The 20,371-nt window shown below is 45.3% G+C and overlaps 1 protein-coding gene across 2 annotated transcripts in view; it reads left to right on the top strand.

The window, feature by feature from the left end:
- The first annotated feature begins 4,245 nt into the window (after positions 1-4,245).
- The window catches only part of SFXN1 (sideroflexin 1), a 51,262-nt gene continuing 35,136 nt past the window's right edge, over positions 4,246-20,371 (top strand). The window contains exons 1-2 of one of the 2 annotated variants that reach the window (XM_065940770.1): positions 4,246-4,438; positions 18,868-19,040. In XM_065940770.1, coding sequence (XP_065796842.1) covers positions 18,877-19,040 — 164 coding nt within the window. In that variant the 5' untranslated portion in view covers positions 4,246-4,438; positions 18,868-18,876. Of the gene's footprint in view, positions 4,439-11,173; positions 11,260-18,867; positions 19,041-20,371 lie in introns of those variants that run through there. The other variant, XM_065940771.1, reaches the window with a different exon arrangement.

Raw genomic sequence — 20,371 nt, 5'->3', positions numbered from 1 at the left:
CTGTCCTCCATAATGTGGGTGGGCCTCACCTAAGCAGCTGACAGCCTTAAGAGCAAGGAATGATTTTCCCAGAGAAGTTCACCTACTCAAGACTGAAACATCAGTGGGAGTTTTCAACCTGCTGGTCTGTCCTCTAAATTTCAGGCTTGCAAGCCCCCACAATCATTGAGAAAATTCCTTACCAAAACTCTCTAGACAGATAGACAGATAGAAGATGGATGGATGGGTAGCTAGCTCACTGTAGAGACAGAAACATATCCTATTGATTCTATTCTTTCAGTGAACCCTGACTAACACAAGGAGTTAACCTCTTAGAGTTTCACTAAGGACTAGAAAAGATGTTTGTGAAAGTGACTACTATAGGCCCAGCTCATAGTGGATACTCCATGACTGTTATACCCCTATGTCCCTTTTTCTATTAGGCTCAGGATGCAGAAATGTTTGATTAGGTCAGAAAAGAAAATTCTAGAAGAAAACGTACTAAAACTCTCTCAGGGAGAGTACTGGGGAACAGCACGGAGTATGTACATGAACTTTTGCATACCTCTACAAAATCATGATTATGTATTTCCTTTTATCATCATAAATAACTTTGTTAATAGAGTCTGGAACTTAAGGTTTTCACTTAAATATTAAGTCTCACCAAATTCCCTGTTCTACAATGCAGAAACTTTCATCTTGTGATATATTCTGCAAGATCTTTGCTCAGCTCATGGAACTTACACTATGCTCAGAAATGTCCCCCTATCTTTGCTGACTTAAGCATTGTTTTGTTTTTGCCATGCCCTGAAGAGTTCAAAGTCCATATTAAAATGTCAGGGTTTTGCAACCTTTGCCAATGCAAGCCCAGCAAGAATCCCCAAGCCCTTGTCAACATCCTTGTCATCAAAGCTGAAAAATACTAGTTTAACCTCCCTGGACGCTGTTTCTGAAAAATATTTATGTAAAACAATGGTAGGAACACATCTGGACGTCTACTTTTTACTCTTTAAACCTTAGCTTATTTCCTCTTCTGTCATCTGCCTTCTTTTCTTTGATTTTCCAAATTTGGTTTCATTCAGCTCAAAGTCACCACTTCTGGGCCAGTCAGCAGAGACAGAACTTTAACTCAAAAGAACTTATGACTTAAAAAAAAAATGTGCATGTGGGTTGATATACGGGCTCCTATAACTAGAAGCCCAGGAGGTAGATTGAGCTTCACTACTGACCGAGTCCAGGGCCTGCAATGATGTCATCTAAACTGTATTTCTTGCATCTTTCAGCTTAGTTTCAATTCTGCCAACGGGCAAAAACAGCAGCCCTGGCAGCCCTCGATCCACATTCTTCCAGTTTAGCAACCCCAGGAGGGCCAGAGGAGGGAGGTGACTGCTCTTTTTTCCAGTGTCTACATATAAATTTAGGGCAGGATTCTTGTGTTATATACCCATGACAGTGGCAGGCAAGAGAAGATAAATTCCATGATTGATGATCTGATCAGGATCAAATGAAGTAAGTGTTGGGAGCTCCCCAAAAGAAATTGGGATGCTGAGAAGGTAAAATACACACAAGAAAGAATTTTTGAAAAATAATGTCCCCATTTTCACTTGTCTATATATCATAGCTATTTACAGTCACCATCCATCTTCTCCCATTAAGAGATAAAGAATCTGGGCTGGTCGTGTGACTTACTTTGACCAATAGGATAAAGCAGAAGTGAAGGCAACCTTGAATTGCTGGAAAAATGAGACTTGGAACAGAGCCCAGTCAGTCCTCTTGTACTCAGATAGTGAGAAAGCCCTGTCAAGACCCACAGAGCCACCAATTGAGTAAGTTTTGCAGAGCCCGGCTTTGATTGGCAGAAGTGCCAGCCAACATACAGATGCAGGAACAAAAACAAACCTTTATGAGTGCATACTCCTGAGGTTTTTGTGGTTCTGTTGCAGCATCAATGTGGCAAAAGATAACAGATAAACTTTGTATCTACCAGACCTCTCTCTTATACCCATTCTGCAGGCAGAGGTAGGCATCCCTCCCATGTGCTCATAGCACTTTCTTACACAACCCATATTATACTGTGACAGTGTTTATACTGAGTTAAAATCATTTATTGTAACTACTTGTTTACACATTTATCTCCTTGCCACTAAGTTATTTTAGGGAGGAATTTTTTAAAAATCTTTTTGAGCCCAACACTTGGCAAAATATGTAGTAAAGAAAAGAAACTGGTTAAACATTCTTAGGAATTATAAGTGACCAAATCACTAGTCAGGTTGAATATCTTTGCTTGGGTATCAGGTCGTTTGTTTTTCCTTCATGAATGTTTCATAGTTTTCTGTATGTGTTTCTACCGGATAGCTTCTCTTTCTTCCTCTTAATTTATGAATCTTTTAAAATGTTGCTTCCATATGTATTCTTTGTCAGATTCATGTATTGAAAACATTTCCTGCCAGCCTGTAAACAAACTCTTTCCCTTTTATTACAGAGTACATGAATTGTTTAATGAGGTTTAACTTTTTAATCTTCCCTTTATATTCCATTCATGCGTGTATGCTCAGTCACTCAGCCGTGTCTGACCCTTTGAGACCCCATGAACTGTAGCCCACCAGACTTCTCTGTCCATGGGATTATCCAGGCAAGCATGCTGGATTGGTTTGCCATTTCCTCCTCCAGGGTATCTTCCAGATCCAGGGATCGAACCCGCATCTCCCACATTGCAGGTGGATTCTTTACCAGTACACCACCTGGGAAGCTAACAGTCCGTCTATTTTGTGTTTATTTAAGCATGCCCCCTTTATTCCCGGGTCATAAATGTACCCTCCTATACTGTCTGCTAAAATTCTGGGAGTTTTGTTTTTTGTATTTTGTTCTTTAAACTGTGTGGAGCTCACTTTCACAAATGGCTTAAGGTAGGGATTCAATTGACTCAGCATCATTTAATGAATATTTAACCTTCCCCTTCACCTGAAAGTAAAAGTTGCTCAGTTCTGTCCGACTCTTTGCGACCCCATGGGCTATACAGTCCATGGAATTCTCCAGGCCAGAGGACTGCAGTGGGTAGCCTATCCCTTCTCCAGAGGATCTTCCCCACCCAGGAACCGAAGCGGCTCTGCTGCGTTGCAGGCAGATTCTTTACCTCAACTGAGGCACCAGGGAAGCCCAGACACTGGTTCGCCTTCCGCTGGGATGCAGCTAGCAGCGGGTTTCTCTACGTACAGGGCTCACGTCTGGCTCCTCTATTTGGCTACACTATTTGTTGTTGCCTGCACAAACACACAACCTTCTGTGTTCACACAACAAGTCCCTCCACCTTGCTCTTTTTCTTCAAACTTGCTTTGGCTATTTCTGGCTCTTTGTTTTTCCATATTCACTTTTACAGTCACCTTCTCAAGTTATCCGCCACACCCTTATACCCACTAGAGTTGTCAGAATTTTGTTTGGAAGTACATTCAATTTTTAGGCTGATTTGGGGGAGAATTTACGACTCTAAAAATGGAATCTTCCTATCCGCTAAATAATGTAAACTCATCATTTATTAGATTTCATCTGGCTCCAAAATATACCCAGAATTCAGTAATTCTCACCATAACCAACTTGGTCCAAGCCACAGTCATCTCTCCCCTGGCCAGCCAAAGTCGCCTGCCTACGGGCCTCTCTGCCTCCACGTCACTCCTCCACAGCAGCGGGGCGAGTTTTGTGAAGACATAAATCAGGTCATGGCCCTGGCACCATTGCAAATCGATTTGTCTCCTCCGTGCCAGATTCCACACTTTGGGAAACAGTGGTTTAAATGAATGACTGAGACGATCCTGGTAACTGGGAAATGATCAAGAAAAGGAGGCGGAGTGGGTAGCCTTTCCCTTCTGCAGGTGATCTTCCCAACCCAGGGATTGAACCCAGGTCTCCCGCACTGCGGGTGGATTCTTTACCGAATGAGCCACAAGGGAAGCCCACGGATGCTGGAGCGGATAGCATATCCCTTCCCCAGAGGATCTTCCGGATCCAGGAATCCAACCGGGGTCTCCTGCATTGCAGCGGATTCTTTACCAGCTGAATGAGATGAGTGAGTGAGAAGATGAACAAGAAGATGCTGGTAACCGGGAAATGATCAAGTAAAGCAGGCGGTCTCCTGGAAACCAAAATGGGAACCGAGGCACTGGCCTGAGCAGAGCCCCCCACCGCCGCGAGGATGAACTTGGGAGTGCCTGACCGAGTCAGAAGCAAACGCGCGGGCACAGCGGTTCCGCTCTTGGACCAGGCGGAGGCTGCGCCCAGAGCGCAGTGACAGCGAGGGCGCGTCCGGGCCTCCTGGCCTCGTGGCCGCGCACGGGGACGCGCTCCGAGGGCGCGCTCCGGGCGGCGGCGCGCGGGGCCGTCGTGGCGGGAGAAGCGCTTCCGGTGGCGGCGGAGGCGGCGCCGAGCAGGTCCTGAGAGCTGCGCGGGCGGTGGCCCGGGGGGAACGGTGAGTCGCGGGCCTGGGTGCAGTGGTGGGAAACGCGCAGGGAGCCGGGCGGACGGGCGCGGGCTGGAGCTGGGGCGCGCGCCCGCGGGCGGCTGCTGGGAGACCCCCCCCGCCCCCACCCCGGCTGGGAAATCAAAAGCCCCCACGGCCCGCCCGCGACTCCCCGGGCCGGGGTCCCGCACCTTGGAGACCCCACCTGCCTGGGCTCCGCACTCCGGCAGCCTGACCTCCCGCGAGCTCCGCCCGGAGCCCTGCGGTGGAGCGGGTCCCCCGGCGCGGAAGGGGTCATGCATCCGCGCCCGCACGCGCCCTGGCACGCTGTCCCCGGGGCCGCGTGCCGAACCCGCCGCGGGGAGGGCGCCAAGATGGCTGCCGCGGGGCCGGGCGGCCGGGGTCCCGACCCCCGCGCCCCGGCGCCTGGTCACCCGCCCGGCCCCGGCCCTGGAACGGGCAGTCCAGTAGGGAAGTGACGGAAGCAGTCGTGGTCCCGCTCAGAGCTGGCATCTCAGCGCTGACCTCCTGAGCTTTCTCACTTGCCACGGGCCTCTAACCTTCTGAGAACGACAGTAGCCACAATGTCTAAGTGTGTGCAGGCGATCCAGGTCCATGCACTTTTACATCACGTTCCTGCAGCCCCGTGAGGTACTTGGCCTTGCCTTCCTAATCCCGATGAGGAAGGAAACTCTGGATCTCAGAGAGGTTGTGTGTCCTGCCTAAGGTCACACAGTGGGTCCTCTGTGGTCTCGGCTTAAGTGTCACTTCGTCGAAGATGCTTTCCCTTGGCTGCCTTGCTTGACGTTGTCTCCTCCTGCACAGATCCGTTGTTACATTACCCCTTTGATTGTTCCATAAGAAAATTTTCACCAGTTGGAATGAACTGCTGACTTCCTTGGAGTGTCTGCTTGTGGTCAGGGCCTCTGCTTGTCTTGCCCATCTATCTGTTCCCTGCACCAGGGCAACCCTCATTGAATATTTGTTGAGTGCCTGAATGAAAAAGCTTAGCATGGGTGACTTCAGAGATTGGATAATGAATCACTCCATGAGCCACCGCCTTCTGAACCCCCATAGCATTTTGTTTGTACTTGTCTCAAAGTTGTGATCTCTCTTCTGCTCCTCGTCTAGATGTTTCCTTACATGCCTCTAGCTTGTCTCTTCCTGCGCCCACCCCCGGTTTGTTGAGCTGCTTCCTTGTTTCAGGCCTTGTAATAGGTGTGAGATGGATATGCAAGTGAATAAGGAAGCTTTGCCACTCTTGTGGTGCTGAACTTGGACTTGCCATGTAAGACTGACTTGCCATTTGAGAGCCATATAAGATGAGAGGGAATCTGGGTCAATGAGGCTCCACCAGGAGGTTCTGGGACCTCAAGCAGCTCCTTTATTCCCTGAGGACTGTGGGTCCTCTGGTTTGTAAAAAATGATGGTGTTTAGAGAGGTGGGTATATCAGTTTCTCTCCAGCTCTAATATATAATTGCTCTAAGTCTGTATTCAAGGGTTCAGTTGAGTGTGCAAGCATTTAAAGTCCCATGGACTTTCAGTAAAATCTTGATACCTGAGTTGCAGTTGTCAGAGAAAAAGCTGTAGTTATAATTCAGAATCAGGAAAATATTTAGAATGCTTTTAATAGTCTGTAGAAGTTTTATGAAATCCCATGTGGATGAGTATAGGAGGAAGCCGAGAGGACAGCTCCAGCAGCAGTGACCCTTAGAACAGATACATCATACAGCTCCTTTGTTCTCTGATGCCTTGAAGTGAAGGATAGCCTCTAACCTACTAAGCAAGCAGTGGTTAGATGCATTCGATTAGAGTATAGATGTGAGTGGGACGAACCTTTTGTTTGAGGTTAAAGGTAAGCAATCCGCAGGAGGTCGTTTCTTTAAAGGCTGACGATGGCCTCAACATTGAAAAGTTATTGTCAGAATACAAATCAAACCTACAGTTAGTTAACTTAATTATACAAAGTTCAAAGTTATTAAGTTTTTGATAACTTATTACTTTGTGAAATAGATAGTATATATAATCTGTGACTTGATTCTTTAAAGTAGGTGGTAAAATATGCAACTTGGTATGTCCAAAGTACTAGAGTTTGGGAGTATTTTATTATTTTCATAGGCTGATACCACTATTTCAACTATAAACCAGTAGAATTTTTTTTTAATGAATAGGAACTTCACTTATCATAAGAAATTGATTAAGAAACTCAGAGGTGATCTTGAGGACCATCGAAATATGAACAATGATTATATTGTCTCCTGTGTGTTTTGAAGTTCAGCTAAGAATGGGGTCTTCCTTGTGAACTGGGAGGTGGGGGTCGGGAACGGTGGCAGGGAGACAGACAGAAGGTAGTCATTCCCTCATGGCTTCTTGATTCTACATGGACCCTATGTCTTCATGCAGACGTGTCCCTGAGGAAGGTATGCCACAGAAAGTCATTGCTGAGATTTGAAAGAATCTGCTTCTCAGCACAGGACTCAACTTTCTGTCATATAAATTGATCTCCTGGGTGGCCACACCCGTAAGAAAGGAATGCTGTGTGCTAATGACTATGTCAAAGCCAAATTAGGAAATGTGCTTCTTGAATAAATGTTATTGCTGTTTCCAGACACATCACTTTTGGCCTCACAAGGGTCCAGAGTGAAAGAAAGTGTTAGTTGCTCAGTCATGACCGACTGTTTGCAGCCCTATGGACTGTACCCTCCAGGCTCATCTGTCCATGGGATTCTCCAGGCAAGAATACTGGAGTGGGTTGCCATGCCCTCCTCCAGGGGATCTTCCCGGCCCAGGGATCCAACCCAGGTCTCCTGCTTTGCTGGCAGATTCTTTACTGTCTAAGCCACCAGGGAAGCCAAGCAGGATATAAAATCAGGTAGAAATGCCATCTTGGGCATGACAGTTGGTTTCACTGAGTAGCGTTACAAAATAGGGGGAAGTTTCTTAGACAGCTGAAGTGAGAGTTTAGCCATCTAGTAGCACATGGAAAGTCGGGTGTCTGGTACACAGTGGGGGCTCAGCCACGTCCGCCTCCAGGGACTGGGGTAGGGTATATCGCACTCTCTGGCCCTAACTGAGTAAACCAAGGCAACCAGATTCCTTCTCAGCTTTTTCAAATGCAGTTATCTTAACTGACAGTAAGCTTCCAGTTTAATAATTATCATTGTTAATCTTTAGCCTGGGTTAAAGGCCTTTCCCAAGTCCCTGGGAGAGCGCATTCCCTGATAGTTCGTTTTCTGTGAAGTAAATAATTCTTCTTCTTCTTCTTTTTTTTTTCACAGTAGTTAAGCATTTTCTTGGCATGTAACTTGAAGTTTGAGATAAAGCGTATCTTAGGAGAAAAGTGTTTTTCTCAGGTGCTCCTGGTCATCCTCAGGAAGTTCAGGCAGCCAAGCACTGTTATCCCCCTCTGGTCCCACCACACCAGCGGCCACTGTGTTTACGGACAAGACTTCAGCAAGTGAGGACAGGAGAGTCCGTGTGTTAGTGACGATCCTACATTTGTCTGTCGCTTCACACTTTAACTAAAGGTCAATAAAGCCCTCCTGTACATCTGTTTTATAATCCTTTCAACTCTGTTAGCCAGCCCTCATCTCCAGCTTCAAGATGAGACATGCTTGGAAAGGCAGTGACAGAATCAAGACTCTAATGCAGACTGCAGTGGTTCAAGTCCAGTTCTCATTCTGTGGGTTGGTTGTCAGGATAGATGCTCGGGGAGCCAGTATGCAGGGTGAGGGTTCTTCCTCATAGGACCCAGCCAGCATCTAGCGTGGGTGGCCATGGAGGCATCTAAATGTTTCCCCAGAGAGAGGGTAAAAATCTTCCCTTCATCGGAAGAGCATTTGGTTATTAATGTTTACTCACAAGTTTTATATTCTTTACCACGTAGTGTTTCCCAAACTTAGCTAGTCATAGGATGATGCTGTGTTAGTCACTAAGTTATGTCTGACTCTTTGTGACCCCATGGACTGTGGCCCACCAGACTCCTCTGTCCATGAGATTTCCCAGGCAAGAATGCTGGAATGGGTTTGCCATTTCCGCTTCCAGGGGATCTTCCCAACCCAGGGATCAAACCTGCATCTCCTATGAGTCATTCATATTGAAGTCATCAGTAAGGTTGATAAGTTAGTTGAAGATTTCAGCAGAGGTGGGTGATGTCCATCCGTAATAAGCTCTATATGGAAAGGGTGTCTATACGTGCGTTTAGGGAAATTTACGCTGTAGTCATTAGAATGTGTTTGCTTTTCAGTCTGTTCACTGTGTATCGGGTCTCTCCAAATCCAAGGCCAAGCCAGCGGGGTGCAGAAGAGGACTTCAGTCCTTGCTGACAGACGGTGGCAGTGATAGTTAAGTCACTCAGTAGCGTCCGACTCTTTGCGACCCCATGGACTATAACCTATCAGGCTCCTCTGACCATGGGATTTTCCAGGCAAGAATGCTGAAGCAGTTTGCCATTTCCTTCTCCAGGGAGTCCATACTGAATGTACAAATTAATTTTGTTCTGGGCTTCCCTTGTAGCTAAGTCAGTAAAGAATCTGCCTGCAATGCAGGAAACCCTGGTTCGATCCCTGAATTGGGAAGATCTCCTGGAGGAGGGCATGGCAACCCACTCCAGTATTCTTGCCTGGAGAATCCCATGGTCAGAGGGGCCTGGTGGGCTACACTCCAGGGGGTTGCGAGGGTTGGACACGACTGAGCGACTAAACCACCACCACTGGGGCTTCACCCCTGGGCTCCCCAGGTGGCACCGGTGGTAAAGAACCCACCTGTCAGTGCAGGAGGTGTGAGAGACCTGGGCTTGATCCTTGGGTGGGGAAGATCCCCTGAGGAGGGCATGGCAGCATTCTCGCCTGGAGAACCCCAGGGACGGAGGAACCTGGTGGGCTGCAGTCCGTGGGTGGCAGAGTCCGACATGCCTGAGGTGACTCAGTATGCACACAGCGTCACCGTCGTCCTCCTGGTGCCTAGCATCCTCCCAAGGGCTGTCCAGCGACATGCCTCCGCCTCCTCTGAGGAAAGTCCTACCCGAGAGGCACCTGCTCTGGTGCTGTCACCATCCATTGTCATGACACGCTGTGAGAACCACATCATCAGCTGTGCTCGGGAACGCTCTGGAAAAGTGTCTGATCTTTGACCAAAGTCAGCGTTGAGGGGGAGAGAGAGAGGGAGGAGCGTTCAGGGGCTGTAAGTAGGGGTATGGCTGCACTCCTCATGCATACACCAGAAACCGTAAACCTTCCCCGACCACCCCAGGGGCTCCGCTTCCTTTCCAGGACAGGGCCCTGGGCAGGCAGCCCAAGTGTGCAGGCCGGATGACCCCTAAGCGCAGACCCCGCCAGTCGGTGGGCACCCGGGATGCTGCAGGACCAGGTGACCAGACCCGCCAAGCCTCAGCACCGAGGCAGGTGGAAAGGTGCTGTGCCCAGCGACCCCCACCTAGCAGTCAAGGCCATGGGGTGCTTTGTCCCCCAAGGCGGCTCCTGGGTCAGGAGCCCCCGCCTTGGCCCCCTGCACTTCGGGCAGAGGCTCAGAGCTTCTCCTGAGTCTACAGCTGGGGAGACAAGTGAGCCAGGGCCTTGTCCACTGTGCCACAATTTTATTGTAAAATAAGAAATAAGTTTTGTTTGTTTTGTTTTCAAACTGGACTCTTATTTATAGAAACTGGTGATTTTATTTACAGTGGGAAAAAAAGTATAAACTGTTCCTGCACTTGAAGGTTGGTGCAAGAAAATGCTTGTCCAATTAGATCATGGGAGTCCTAGTTAATAATTAAAATTTTATCTGGTTTGAGATCAGCTTTCTTTGTAAGAATGTTCATATGGCATTTCTGATTAACCTTTATGGTTTTGAAATTGGTGGGGTCAGGGACAGGCTCTCAAGTTTAGTTGGTATGTCTTACGCCAGGACAGAGTTGTATTGAAATCCTTTTTAAATAGTTCTATTTGTTTGTTGTTACTGAAGTTTGGTTGATGTACAATGCTGTGTTAGTTTCAGGTGTATAGCAAAACTATTCGAGTATATTTATACACACACACACATATACACAATAGGTCCTTGTGGTGCGCCTATTGTATATACGTGTGTGTGCTCAGGTGCCTCAGTCGTGTCCATCTCTCTGTGACCCCATGGACTGTAGCCCACCAGGCTCCTCTGCCCATGGGATTTTCCAGGCAAGAACACTGGAGTGGGTTGCCATGCCGTCCTCCAGGAGATCTTCCCAACCCAGGGATCGAACCTGAGTGTCCTGCATCTCCTGCATTGCAGGCAGGTTCTTTACTGCTGAGCCACTGGGATGTATTTTATATAATGTGTAGATGTTACTCACAAATTCCTCATTTATCCCTCCCCTGACCCCTACCTTTCCCCTTTAGTGACTGTGAGGTTTTTCCTAAATGAACTTCTTTACAAAATCACATCCTTTTAAGTAGTAAAAAGAGTGCTGTGTTAGTAGCCTAATGCTACTTAGCATATCACTACAAATGTAGTAGCTTAAAACAGCTAAACCTTATCCTAAAACAACCATGTATTAGCTTATCTTTCTGGAGGTCAGAAGCCTAGACTGGTTCTTGTTGCCTCTGGAGGCTCCAGGGGAGACCCGGTCGCTGCTCTTGGCAGCTTCCAGAGGCCGTGCCGCTCACTGGGCCCCTGACCCTGCCTCACACCACGCTCTGCCTATCCCTTGCCACGGCTACTTCCCTGACTCTCCTCTCCTACCTCCCTCTTTCTCCCACAAGGACCCTTGTGATCAGCCCCACCTGAATCATCCGAGGGAGTTTCCTAGTCTTAAGACCTTTGACTTGACTATACCAGCAAAGTCCCTTCATCACATAAGGTAATAGAGTCAGAGTCTGGAGGTTGGGGGGTGGGCATCTCTGGGGGGCCATGGTTCTGCCTGCCGCAGTCTATACAGAGTGGTTGGTTTGAGCTTTCGGTGTTGGGGTTTTGGCAGGCGAGGCCTGGGGTCTGATGATAAGCCTGCTTCCTGCCTTGCTGGATAGCTATGAGTGACTTCTGAGAATCTTAATTTCCTTCTCTGTGAGTTGTGCATACTATGCATAAAGCACAGTGTTGTGGAAACTGACATAGAATATTCTTCCCCTGGCACACAGTAGGGGCTTGAACTCTTAGGCAGGCGTACAGCCCTGCTCCTTGTATGCAATGGAAACTCCAAAACTGTTGCGGTGCCTTTCCCCATCAGGCTCTTTCTCCTTTGCCTGTTAAAGAAGAGACTTTGTACACACTACTATATATAAAATAAACAGCAAGATCTTACTATACAGCGCAGGGAACTGTATTCAGTATCTTATAAGAATCTGTATGGAACAGAATCTGAAAAAGAATATACATACAGATACATACATATATTGACACACATCTGAGTCACTTTGCAGTACACCAGAAACTAACGCAACATTGTAAATCAACTATACATCAACTTAAAAAAAGAGAGGCTTTGTGAGACCTCCAGGGCAGTCTTCTTCTCATGGATGGTGTGGAGGCACCATAGGGTTAGCGTAGCTCGGAGCGTCATGGTGTGAGTATGCCTGTTTCTATTTAAGGGAAAAAAGAAGGGCCTTAAAGGCACTAGTTCTGTGCAGACAGTAACTGCTGTAATTTGTGGGGTGGGGGGATAGCTGAAAGAGTAATAGAGAAGAAGGAGTGGGCTGGCTGACCAGGACCTGAGCTTTGCCCACTTCCTTCTGCCAGCAGCACCAGGGGCACCCCCTGGACGGTTGCTTCCCCCTCCATGCCTCTGTTTCCTGTATGGTGGGCACAGTGAGGGCATCGTTTTTAAGGTCCTCTCTAGCTCTTATCCAGTTAGAACATTTTTCTTTTATGAGGTACCGTGCTATAAAACCGGATCATGTTTTCAATAACGTGACCTTAAGTTTGCTCCATGTTTCACAATTAGAGGTTGGTTTGTCATTAAGAACGAGAATTCTCTGAAAGCCATATTAATTTTTTGTTGTTGTTGCTGTTTTATATATTAAGTGTAGGAAATAGTGACAGTGAGAATTAGACTTTACAGGGAAGAAGGATGACTTGGTACCCAATTTTATGAGAAGACATCAGTGTCAGATACCCATGGGGGAGCACGGCAGACCGCTCAGGGCTGTGAGAAGACGTGGCAGAGCAGAGAAGGACATGGGGCAAAGAGCTCCCAGCCTCGAGCAGAGTCACAGCCCGGTGCCCGGAGAGCTGGGGGCCCAGGCTCAGAGCACCTGCGGAAACACGTGCCGGGCCTCGTGCTGGACCTCTTGGATCTGGGTCTCTAAAAGGCTGATGGTGTTTGTCTTCTTCAGAAGCTCTTCAGGTGATGTCAGTGTGTTCTCTTGGTTAGGAACCACCAGTCTGTCCTGGTGGCTTTGCAGGAATAATGGTGTCCCGGGGAGCGGGCGTTTAACGTGTTGTGTTTTCACTCCCTGCTTGCCACCAGCATTGCTTATCATTTTTAGAATTTGCCAAGATAACCATCTTTGCAGTGTTCTCACTCCCCTGATGGCCCTTTGGGAATTGTCTCCACCTCCTCACTGGCCCAGGGTGGAAGCAAACGGGGATCTTCCTTTTGGGCAATGGGACAACCAGTAGGCTCACTTCACGTGCCTCCAGGACAGCACACTCTGCTGAATTCCTGCCCACTGTCACTCTCTCGGCCTCTTTCGCTGTAACTTAGTCTTTCCCGACCTCTTAACACCAGAGGCCTTGGATCCCTTCTCTTTTTACAGGCACATCCCTGTTGATCTCCCTCCATTGCATGAGTTTCCCTAGTCTCTGTGCCATAGCGCCCAGATGAAAATCTGTAGACAAAACCTCGCCTCTGAACCCCAGACTCATTTTCATCTGCCTCCTGGACATCTCCACTTAGAAGGCCCCTAGGCATTACAAACTTCATTCATCCAAAGCTGAACTTGCTGTTTTCTCCCTAACATCTGCTTCTCTTCCACCCAGATTACCTTAGGAGTCATGCCTTTCTATTCTATCCCACCCCTCCTCCACCCCCATCCAAGTTATCAGGAAATCCTCTTGGCTCCATCAACAGCATATCCAGAACACCAGCGCTTCTTGACACCTCCCTGCTACCACCTGCTCCACCGTCAGCCCTCCCTGCATGCCTGCAGGAGCCTCAGAGTGACCCTTCCCGCATCTGCTCTTACCACCCCACCGCATTCTCCACACAGCAGCTAGAGAGCCTTTTAAATTCTAAGTCAGATCATTTTAGTGCCCTGTTTGGAACCCACCAGTGACTCCCATTTCCCTCAGGGTAAAACGCAAAGGCCTCACAGTGGCCACATGGCACCACACAGTCCTATTCCAACTTAAACCCTGCCCCCTGCCTCTCAGACCCCTCATCTGCTGTCTCCCTCTTCCTCTCTCCACCCCAGCTTCCTGCTGTTCTTTGAAGACATCTGCCTCTGGGTCTTTGCAGTGTCTGTTCCTTCTCCCTGGAATGCTGCGCCCCCATTGCCCGTGCACGTCGGTGCATCTCTTCTCTCTCATCTTGCTCCATCGTTACTTTCTCAATGAGGCCCACCCTGCCTGCCCTGGTTAAAAGCACGATCTGTCCTCATGGTGTTTCCTATTCTGATTTTCCCCAAAACCGCCTATTACCTTCTTATATATTTGATACTTGGTTTACCTTCTCTTTTCATTGTCTAGTTCCCCTTCTATTACCATCATCCAACCTCAGCTCCACCAGGGCAGGGATTTTTGTCTTTTTTCACTGATTTAGCCCAAGAATCTGTGACATGGATGCCCAGTCAGTGAACACTAAAGGTAGCAGCATTTTCTAGACTTTAAAGAAAGAAGAAACCTGTAAGTCTTGTCTTGGCAAGAATTTCTTCTGTATTTAATCTGTGACCTACTGCAGTGTAGAGTATAGGAACTGTAGTTTATAATGGTCCATTCAGAAATAGGAGTGAGTTTGACCACATTATTTGGTTTAATTATTATAGCATAGAAAGTATAAGTATAGAAACAAACTGTGACCTATATGCATAAGTGGAAATTCAAATTATGATCCTTAGGCAAGGCCAGTGTGAACTGTCTGTTACAGATCCATACTGGAAAAAGTACAGAAATTGGAAGTGCTTAGAAACTTTCATAAGAACATGTTAGAGTTCTATTATATTAATATCTGCTGATCCAATAACAAAAAATTGAGACTTCTTTGTGTCCAGCCCTTTTCAAAATTTATTTTTAATCTAGTTTACAAAAGTACTGGTTCATGACAGGGATTGGATATTAGAACAAACAAACCAGGTTTTTCATCACACGTAGTTTAAGAAGCACTGATCAGATGGACTCCAGGGCTGCCTCAGGAAGCTGGAGTGAAAAATAGCTTGAGACCTTCTGTACCTTTATTAGTCATCTCATAGATCTTCAGATTATCGTCTCCTGTAGTGATTTTCAACATTTTACTTTTTTCCTTTTCTTCCCCCCAAGCAGTAGAACCCTATCTTTAAAAGATTATTGCCATAAAACACAGCTGTAGAGGGCAAGGGAAAACAAACCTGCTGTGGTTGAATATGAATCTTCTCCACTCCCCTCAGTTCAGTTCAGTCGCTCAGTCGTGTCCGACTCTTTGCAACCCCATGAACTGCAGCACGCCAGGCCTCCCTGTCCCTCACCAACTCCCAGAGACCACCCAAACCCATGTCCATCGAGTTGGTGATGCCATCCAACCATCTCATCCTCTGTCGTCCCCTTCTCCTCCTGCCTTCAATCTTTCCCAGCATCAGGGTCTTTTCCAATAAATCAGTTCTTTGCATCAGGTTACCAAAGTATTGGAGTTTCAGCTTCAGCATCAGTCCTTCCAATGAATATTCAGGACTGCTCTCCTTTAGGATGGACTGCTTGGATCTTCTTGCAGTCCAAGGGACCCTCAAGAGTCTTCTCCAACACTATAGTTCAAAAGCATCAGTTCTTCAAGGCTCAGCTCTCTCTATAGTCCAAGTCTCATGTTCATACATGAGTACTGGAAACAGCATAGCTTTGACTAGATGGACCTTTGTTGGCAAAGTAATGTCTCTGCTTTTTAATCTGCTATCTCGGGTGATCATAGCTTTTCTTCCAAGGAGCAGGTGTCTTTTAATTTCATGACTGCAGTCACCATCTGCAGTGATTTTGGAGCCCAAGAAAATAAAGCCTGTCACTGTTTCCATTGTTTCCCCAACTGTTTGCCATGAAGCGATGGGACTGGATACCATGATCTTAATTTTCTGAATGTTGAGCTTTAAGCCAAGTTTTTCACTCTCCTCTTTCACTTTCATCAAGAAGCTCTTTAGTTCTTCTTCGCTTTCTGCCATAAGGATGGTGTCCTCTGCATATCTGAGGTTATTGATAATTCTCCCAGCAATCTTGATTCCAGCTTGTGCTTCATCTAGCCTGGCATTTCACATGATATACTCTGCATATAAGTTAAATAAGCAGGGTGACAACACACAGCTTTGACGTACTCCTTTTCCTATTTGGAACCAGTCTGCTGTTCCATGTCCAGTTCTAACTGTTGCTTCTTGAACTGCATACAGATTTTCCAGGAGGCAGGTGAGGTGGCCTAGTATTTCTATCTCTTGAAGAATTTTCCACAGTTTGTTGTTATACATACAGTTAAAAGCTTTGGCATAGTCAATTAAGCAGAAGTAGATTTTTTTTGGAACTCTCTTGCCTTTTTGATGATCTAACGGATGTTGGCAATTTGATCTCTGGTTCCTCTGCCTTTTCTAAATCCAGCTTGAACATCTGAAAGTTCATGGTTCAAATACTGTTGAAGCCTGGCTTGGAGAATTTTGAGTATTACTTTGCTAATGTATGAGATGAGTGCAGTTGTGCAGTAGTTTCAACATTCTTTGTCATTGCCTTTCTTTGGGATTGGAATGAAAACTGACCTTTTCCAGTCCTGTGGCCACTGCTGAGTTTTCCAAATTTGCTGGCGTATTGAGTGCAGCACTCCACTCCCCTAGAGGTCACTAAAGTCCCTCAGCAGAGCCCTAAGTCCCTGCACGCAAGTCTGATACCTATTTTCCTGGGTGCAAATTGAAGTTTCTGTTTTGCTTTTTTATGTTTTGTAGATAATACATGTGATACATCTTTTTCTAGTCTCATTAGGAATTTAGACATTTCTTCATACAGTGACCCAGCTCTTTGAAGTGTATCGAATCTCCAGACTTGACATGTATGACTTAAAGGTGCCCAAATTTGACATTTAGACACTTCTTTTATCGTAGCTGAACTGGCTGAAAACTAGCAGGGACAAACCTTAGTTAAACAAAGTTGTGTGTATTTCAGTGAGAGAAATAACAGTGGAGGAATTGGGGCTGCTCAACAACAGAGGAAGAGATAGATCTTTCAGAGCATCTTGGAGGATGGTGGAATTTTGGAAGCTTAGTGAAGCAACATTATGATTGACTCAGAGCAGGGCTGGCTGTGAAGCTCTGAACCATGAAGTAGCCCCATGACCTTGTTTCCGTGGAAACGGCAAGGTTAAGAAAGATGTGGAATATTGTTTCCAGAAACTCGTTAATCTGAAACTCTCCTCCTGGGCTGGAAATCCAGGCTTCTTTTCTGTGTCAAAAGTGGGATATTTCATTCTTCCAAGTTCTATTTCAAACAACAAAGTTTCTGACAGTCTGTGATTATGGAGAACAAGGTTTCTTATCCACAAATGAGATAAGAAAGCGGGGTCACTCAAAAAATGGAGTCATTTTGACACCTTTTAGCTGAGTTTCAGAGAAATATAAAAGGAAGTGTTCATTGCTCAGTCATGTCTGACTCTTTGTGACCCCCTGGACTGTAGCCCACCAGGCTCCTCTGTTCATGAGATTCCAGAATGGATTGCCATTCCCTTCTCCAGGGGACCTTCCCAGCCCGGGGATGAACCTGGGTCTCCCACACTGCAGGCAGATTCTTTACTTCTGAGCCACCAGGGAAGCCCCTGGGAAAAATATGGTTTCCCGTTAACTTCGCAGCTGATTTTATCTGTTTGTCATCTCAGCCTGTTTTATGAATAATAGGGCTAATTTTTTACTTTCTCACTCTCACTGACCCAGTATTTCACATACACTAAATTCCTCATATCTGTGGGCCTAACATGCTTGATTTTGATCCAGTGGGCCATGATACATGTTAATTTGAGATTCTGATAAAGTTTGAATGACAGGCACTGACATCATAAAACACCTACGATCTAGTGAAGCACTGAAAAATAACTTAATGAAGAATGACCTGGAAAAGAAAGCTACTAGAAGAAACAATATTAGAAATGTAAGAAGAGGAGACCAGTATGAGAAAGCAGTGGTTCGAAGCCATAATAATGACCAAATCCTTGGACCTTCTATGATCGTATAGAGAGATATAGTTTAAGGAAGTCACTAGCTATGAGGGAGAAAATTAGTAGGCAATGATACAGCATTACTTTTCACAGTGAAAAACTGAAAATAACATAAACTTTGAAGGTGTTGCTAAATACCCCAAATGAACATTTAGTGCCATAGGGAGTGCTTATGAAATTAAGTGCAAGAAACAGGATATTAAAATAGCAGGTATGAGATCAACTTTGTTATTTGTTTTAGTTAGATGATAATATGTATAGAAAATATCAACAAGGAAATATACAAAGAGAGCAACAATAGTTATTTCAGAATGGCTAAATTATAGTAGATTTTGTTTCTTTATTCTTTATTTTCTACCATAAGCTTATATTATTCAAAATAGTACAATAAGCATGTATTATAACAATACAGAGCAGTTCTAACAATAAGCATGTATTACTGAGAGAAATTAGTTACTTTAGAAAAAAGTAAGGGTTCTTAGCCAGAAAATAAGTATTTTATAAGGAAAATTATATGCTCCTAAGTTATTACTATTCATGGAGTTGTCAAAATGTGTTTTTCTCATTATGACCCTGTTAGATTGAAGAACATGATTTTTCATTTTTGATTGGTGGTTTTTACCCTGAATAAGGCTGAATGAATCTGAATCTCTTTTTAATTGCAGAATTTTTAGCATGTAACCCTTTTTTGCATAATTAGTCACTTCTACTTGTAGGAATAACAGATTTAGTAAACCATAATGCTGCAGTAGTTTGACGTTGGTTCTTCACCCAGAAAAAGGATTTCAAACTTCAGTGCCTGTTATTCTTGATGTTATTTCTACCTTTTCATATTTTAATTTTTTTCTAAAGGATAGGTTTTCAAAAGTAAGGGATGATGAAATACCATGTCCTTTTAAAAAGAACTGTGTGGGAGATTATTGAAATTTGGTTAGGATCAACTGATATTTGCAAACAAATTTAGTTTTGGACTTAAATTGTCTCTCTGCCATTTATTACAAAGTATTTTCATAAACTGAAGTGTCCAGTAACTCTTTAGTGTGATTACAGAGTTTCCAAATGTATGGTAACATTGTAAATCTTAAATCAGCTTGTCTTTCTGATCCTCTCCAGTCCAGGAAGATGTCTGGAGAACTTCCACCAAACATTAACATCAAGGAACCTCGATGGGATCAAAGCACTTTCATTGGACGAGCCAAGCATTTCTTCACTGTAACTGATCCCAGAAACATTCTGTTAACCAACGAACAACTGGAGGCGGCGAGGAAAGTAGTCCATGATTACAGGTAACATTAGTGGTATGCTTTTTGACTTAATGTGTTAACAGATCATGCTGGTGGCCTCTTGTCTTAAACCCTCCCTTAGTGAGTTTTCAACATGTTTTTGCAATTGAATCCTTTTTATCAAAAGAAAAAAAGAAGTGAGAAATAAGAAGACAGGTTTTGTACCCCATTGCTGACCCTTCACAGAAATATCCAAGGTTCATAATAACCTGAATATAAGACAACCACCCTCCAACTCATAAGTGCCACTCTGTGCAGCGCCCTGCCTCGCACTGTCTAATACAGCTGCCCCTGCATCCACATCCTTCTGTTTCCAGGTGGAGACCACCTCTTCCAAAACCAAGCTGTCAAGAATTAGGGTAGGTTGGTCACTGCTTCTTAAAGTCTCAGTAAGTAAACCCCATGTATAGTAGCTTAGATGGGAAGGATGCTGGTGGCATGGTGTGTGGGTTTGGGATGGATTTTGTCAGTTCAAAGAGCCAGGCATGAGGTAGAGAAGAGGCATGGGCTCTGGGCAATAGTCGCAACTTTCATTTATTTTTAAAATTTTAATACAATTTTAAAAGTCTATACTCAGTTTACAGTTATTAACAAAATATTGCTACGTTTTGAATATTGCTATGTTTTGAGCCTGCCTTATACCCATGGTTTATACCTCTCAGTGTTCCACCTGTATATTGCCCCTCCACAACTTATAACCTCTAGTTTGTTCTCTGCATCTGTGTGCCTGATTCTTTTTTGTTATATTCACTAATTTGTTGTATTTTTTAGATTCCACATATAAGCAATAATACACAGTGTTTGTCTTTTTCTGTCTGCCATATTTCACTTAGTTAGCATAATGCCCTCCAATTCTATCCATGTTGCTGCAAATGGCAAAATTTCATTCTTTTTTATGGTGAGTAGCAGTCTGCCACATTTTCTTTATCCACTCATCTGTTGATGGACATGAAGCTTTCTTGATAAATGACCATATAAGAAATATTAATATTTGAAGTTTCGTGGACCACAAAGGGTTTCCATCTTATTCTGCATGCTCTGTCTATTCTTGCTAATTTCTTGGCTGTTTGCTTCTTGGTTGGTTGGTTGGTTGTTTTACAGTCCTTTAAAATACAATAGAAAAACCACTCTTGGCTAGCTAGCCATATAGGCCACAGACAGTAATGCTGACTCCTGCTCTCAGGGGAAGTTAGAAGCTGAGAATTGGATTAGTGGGAGCTAGGGGCCTAAACATGCCATAAATGATGCATGCAGGGTGCATACTTGGCTGTCATGTGGGCAGTCGGGGAAGCCAAGGGCAGTCTACAAACTGTTGCCGAGCACTGAGTCTGGCC

Source organism: Muntiacus reevesi, chromosome 7 (genome assembly GCF_963930625.1).
Source record: "Muntiacus reevesi chromosome 7, mMunRee1.1, whole genome shotgun sequence".
NCBI lineage: Eukaryota > Metazoa > Chordata > Mammalia > Artiodactyla > Cervidae > Muntiacus > Muntiacus reevesi.
The sequence above is the reverse complement of the archived record's forward strand: the minus strand, read 5'-3'. Positions and strand labels throughout refer to the sequence as shown.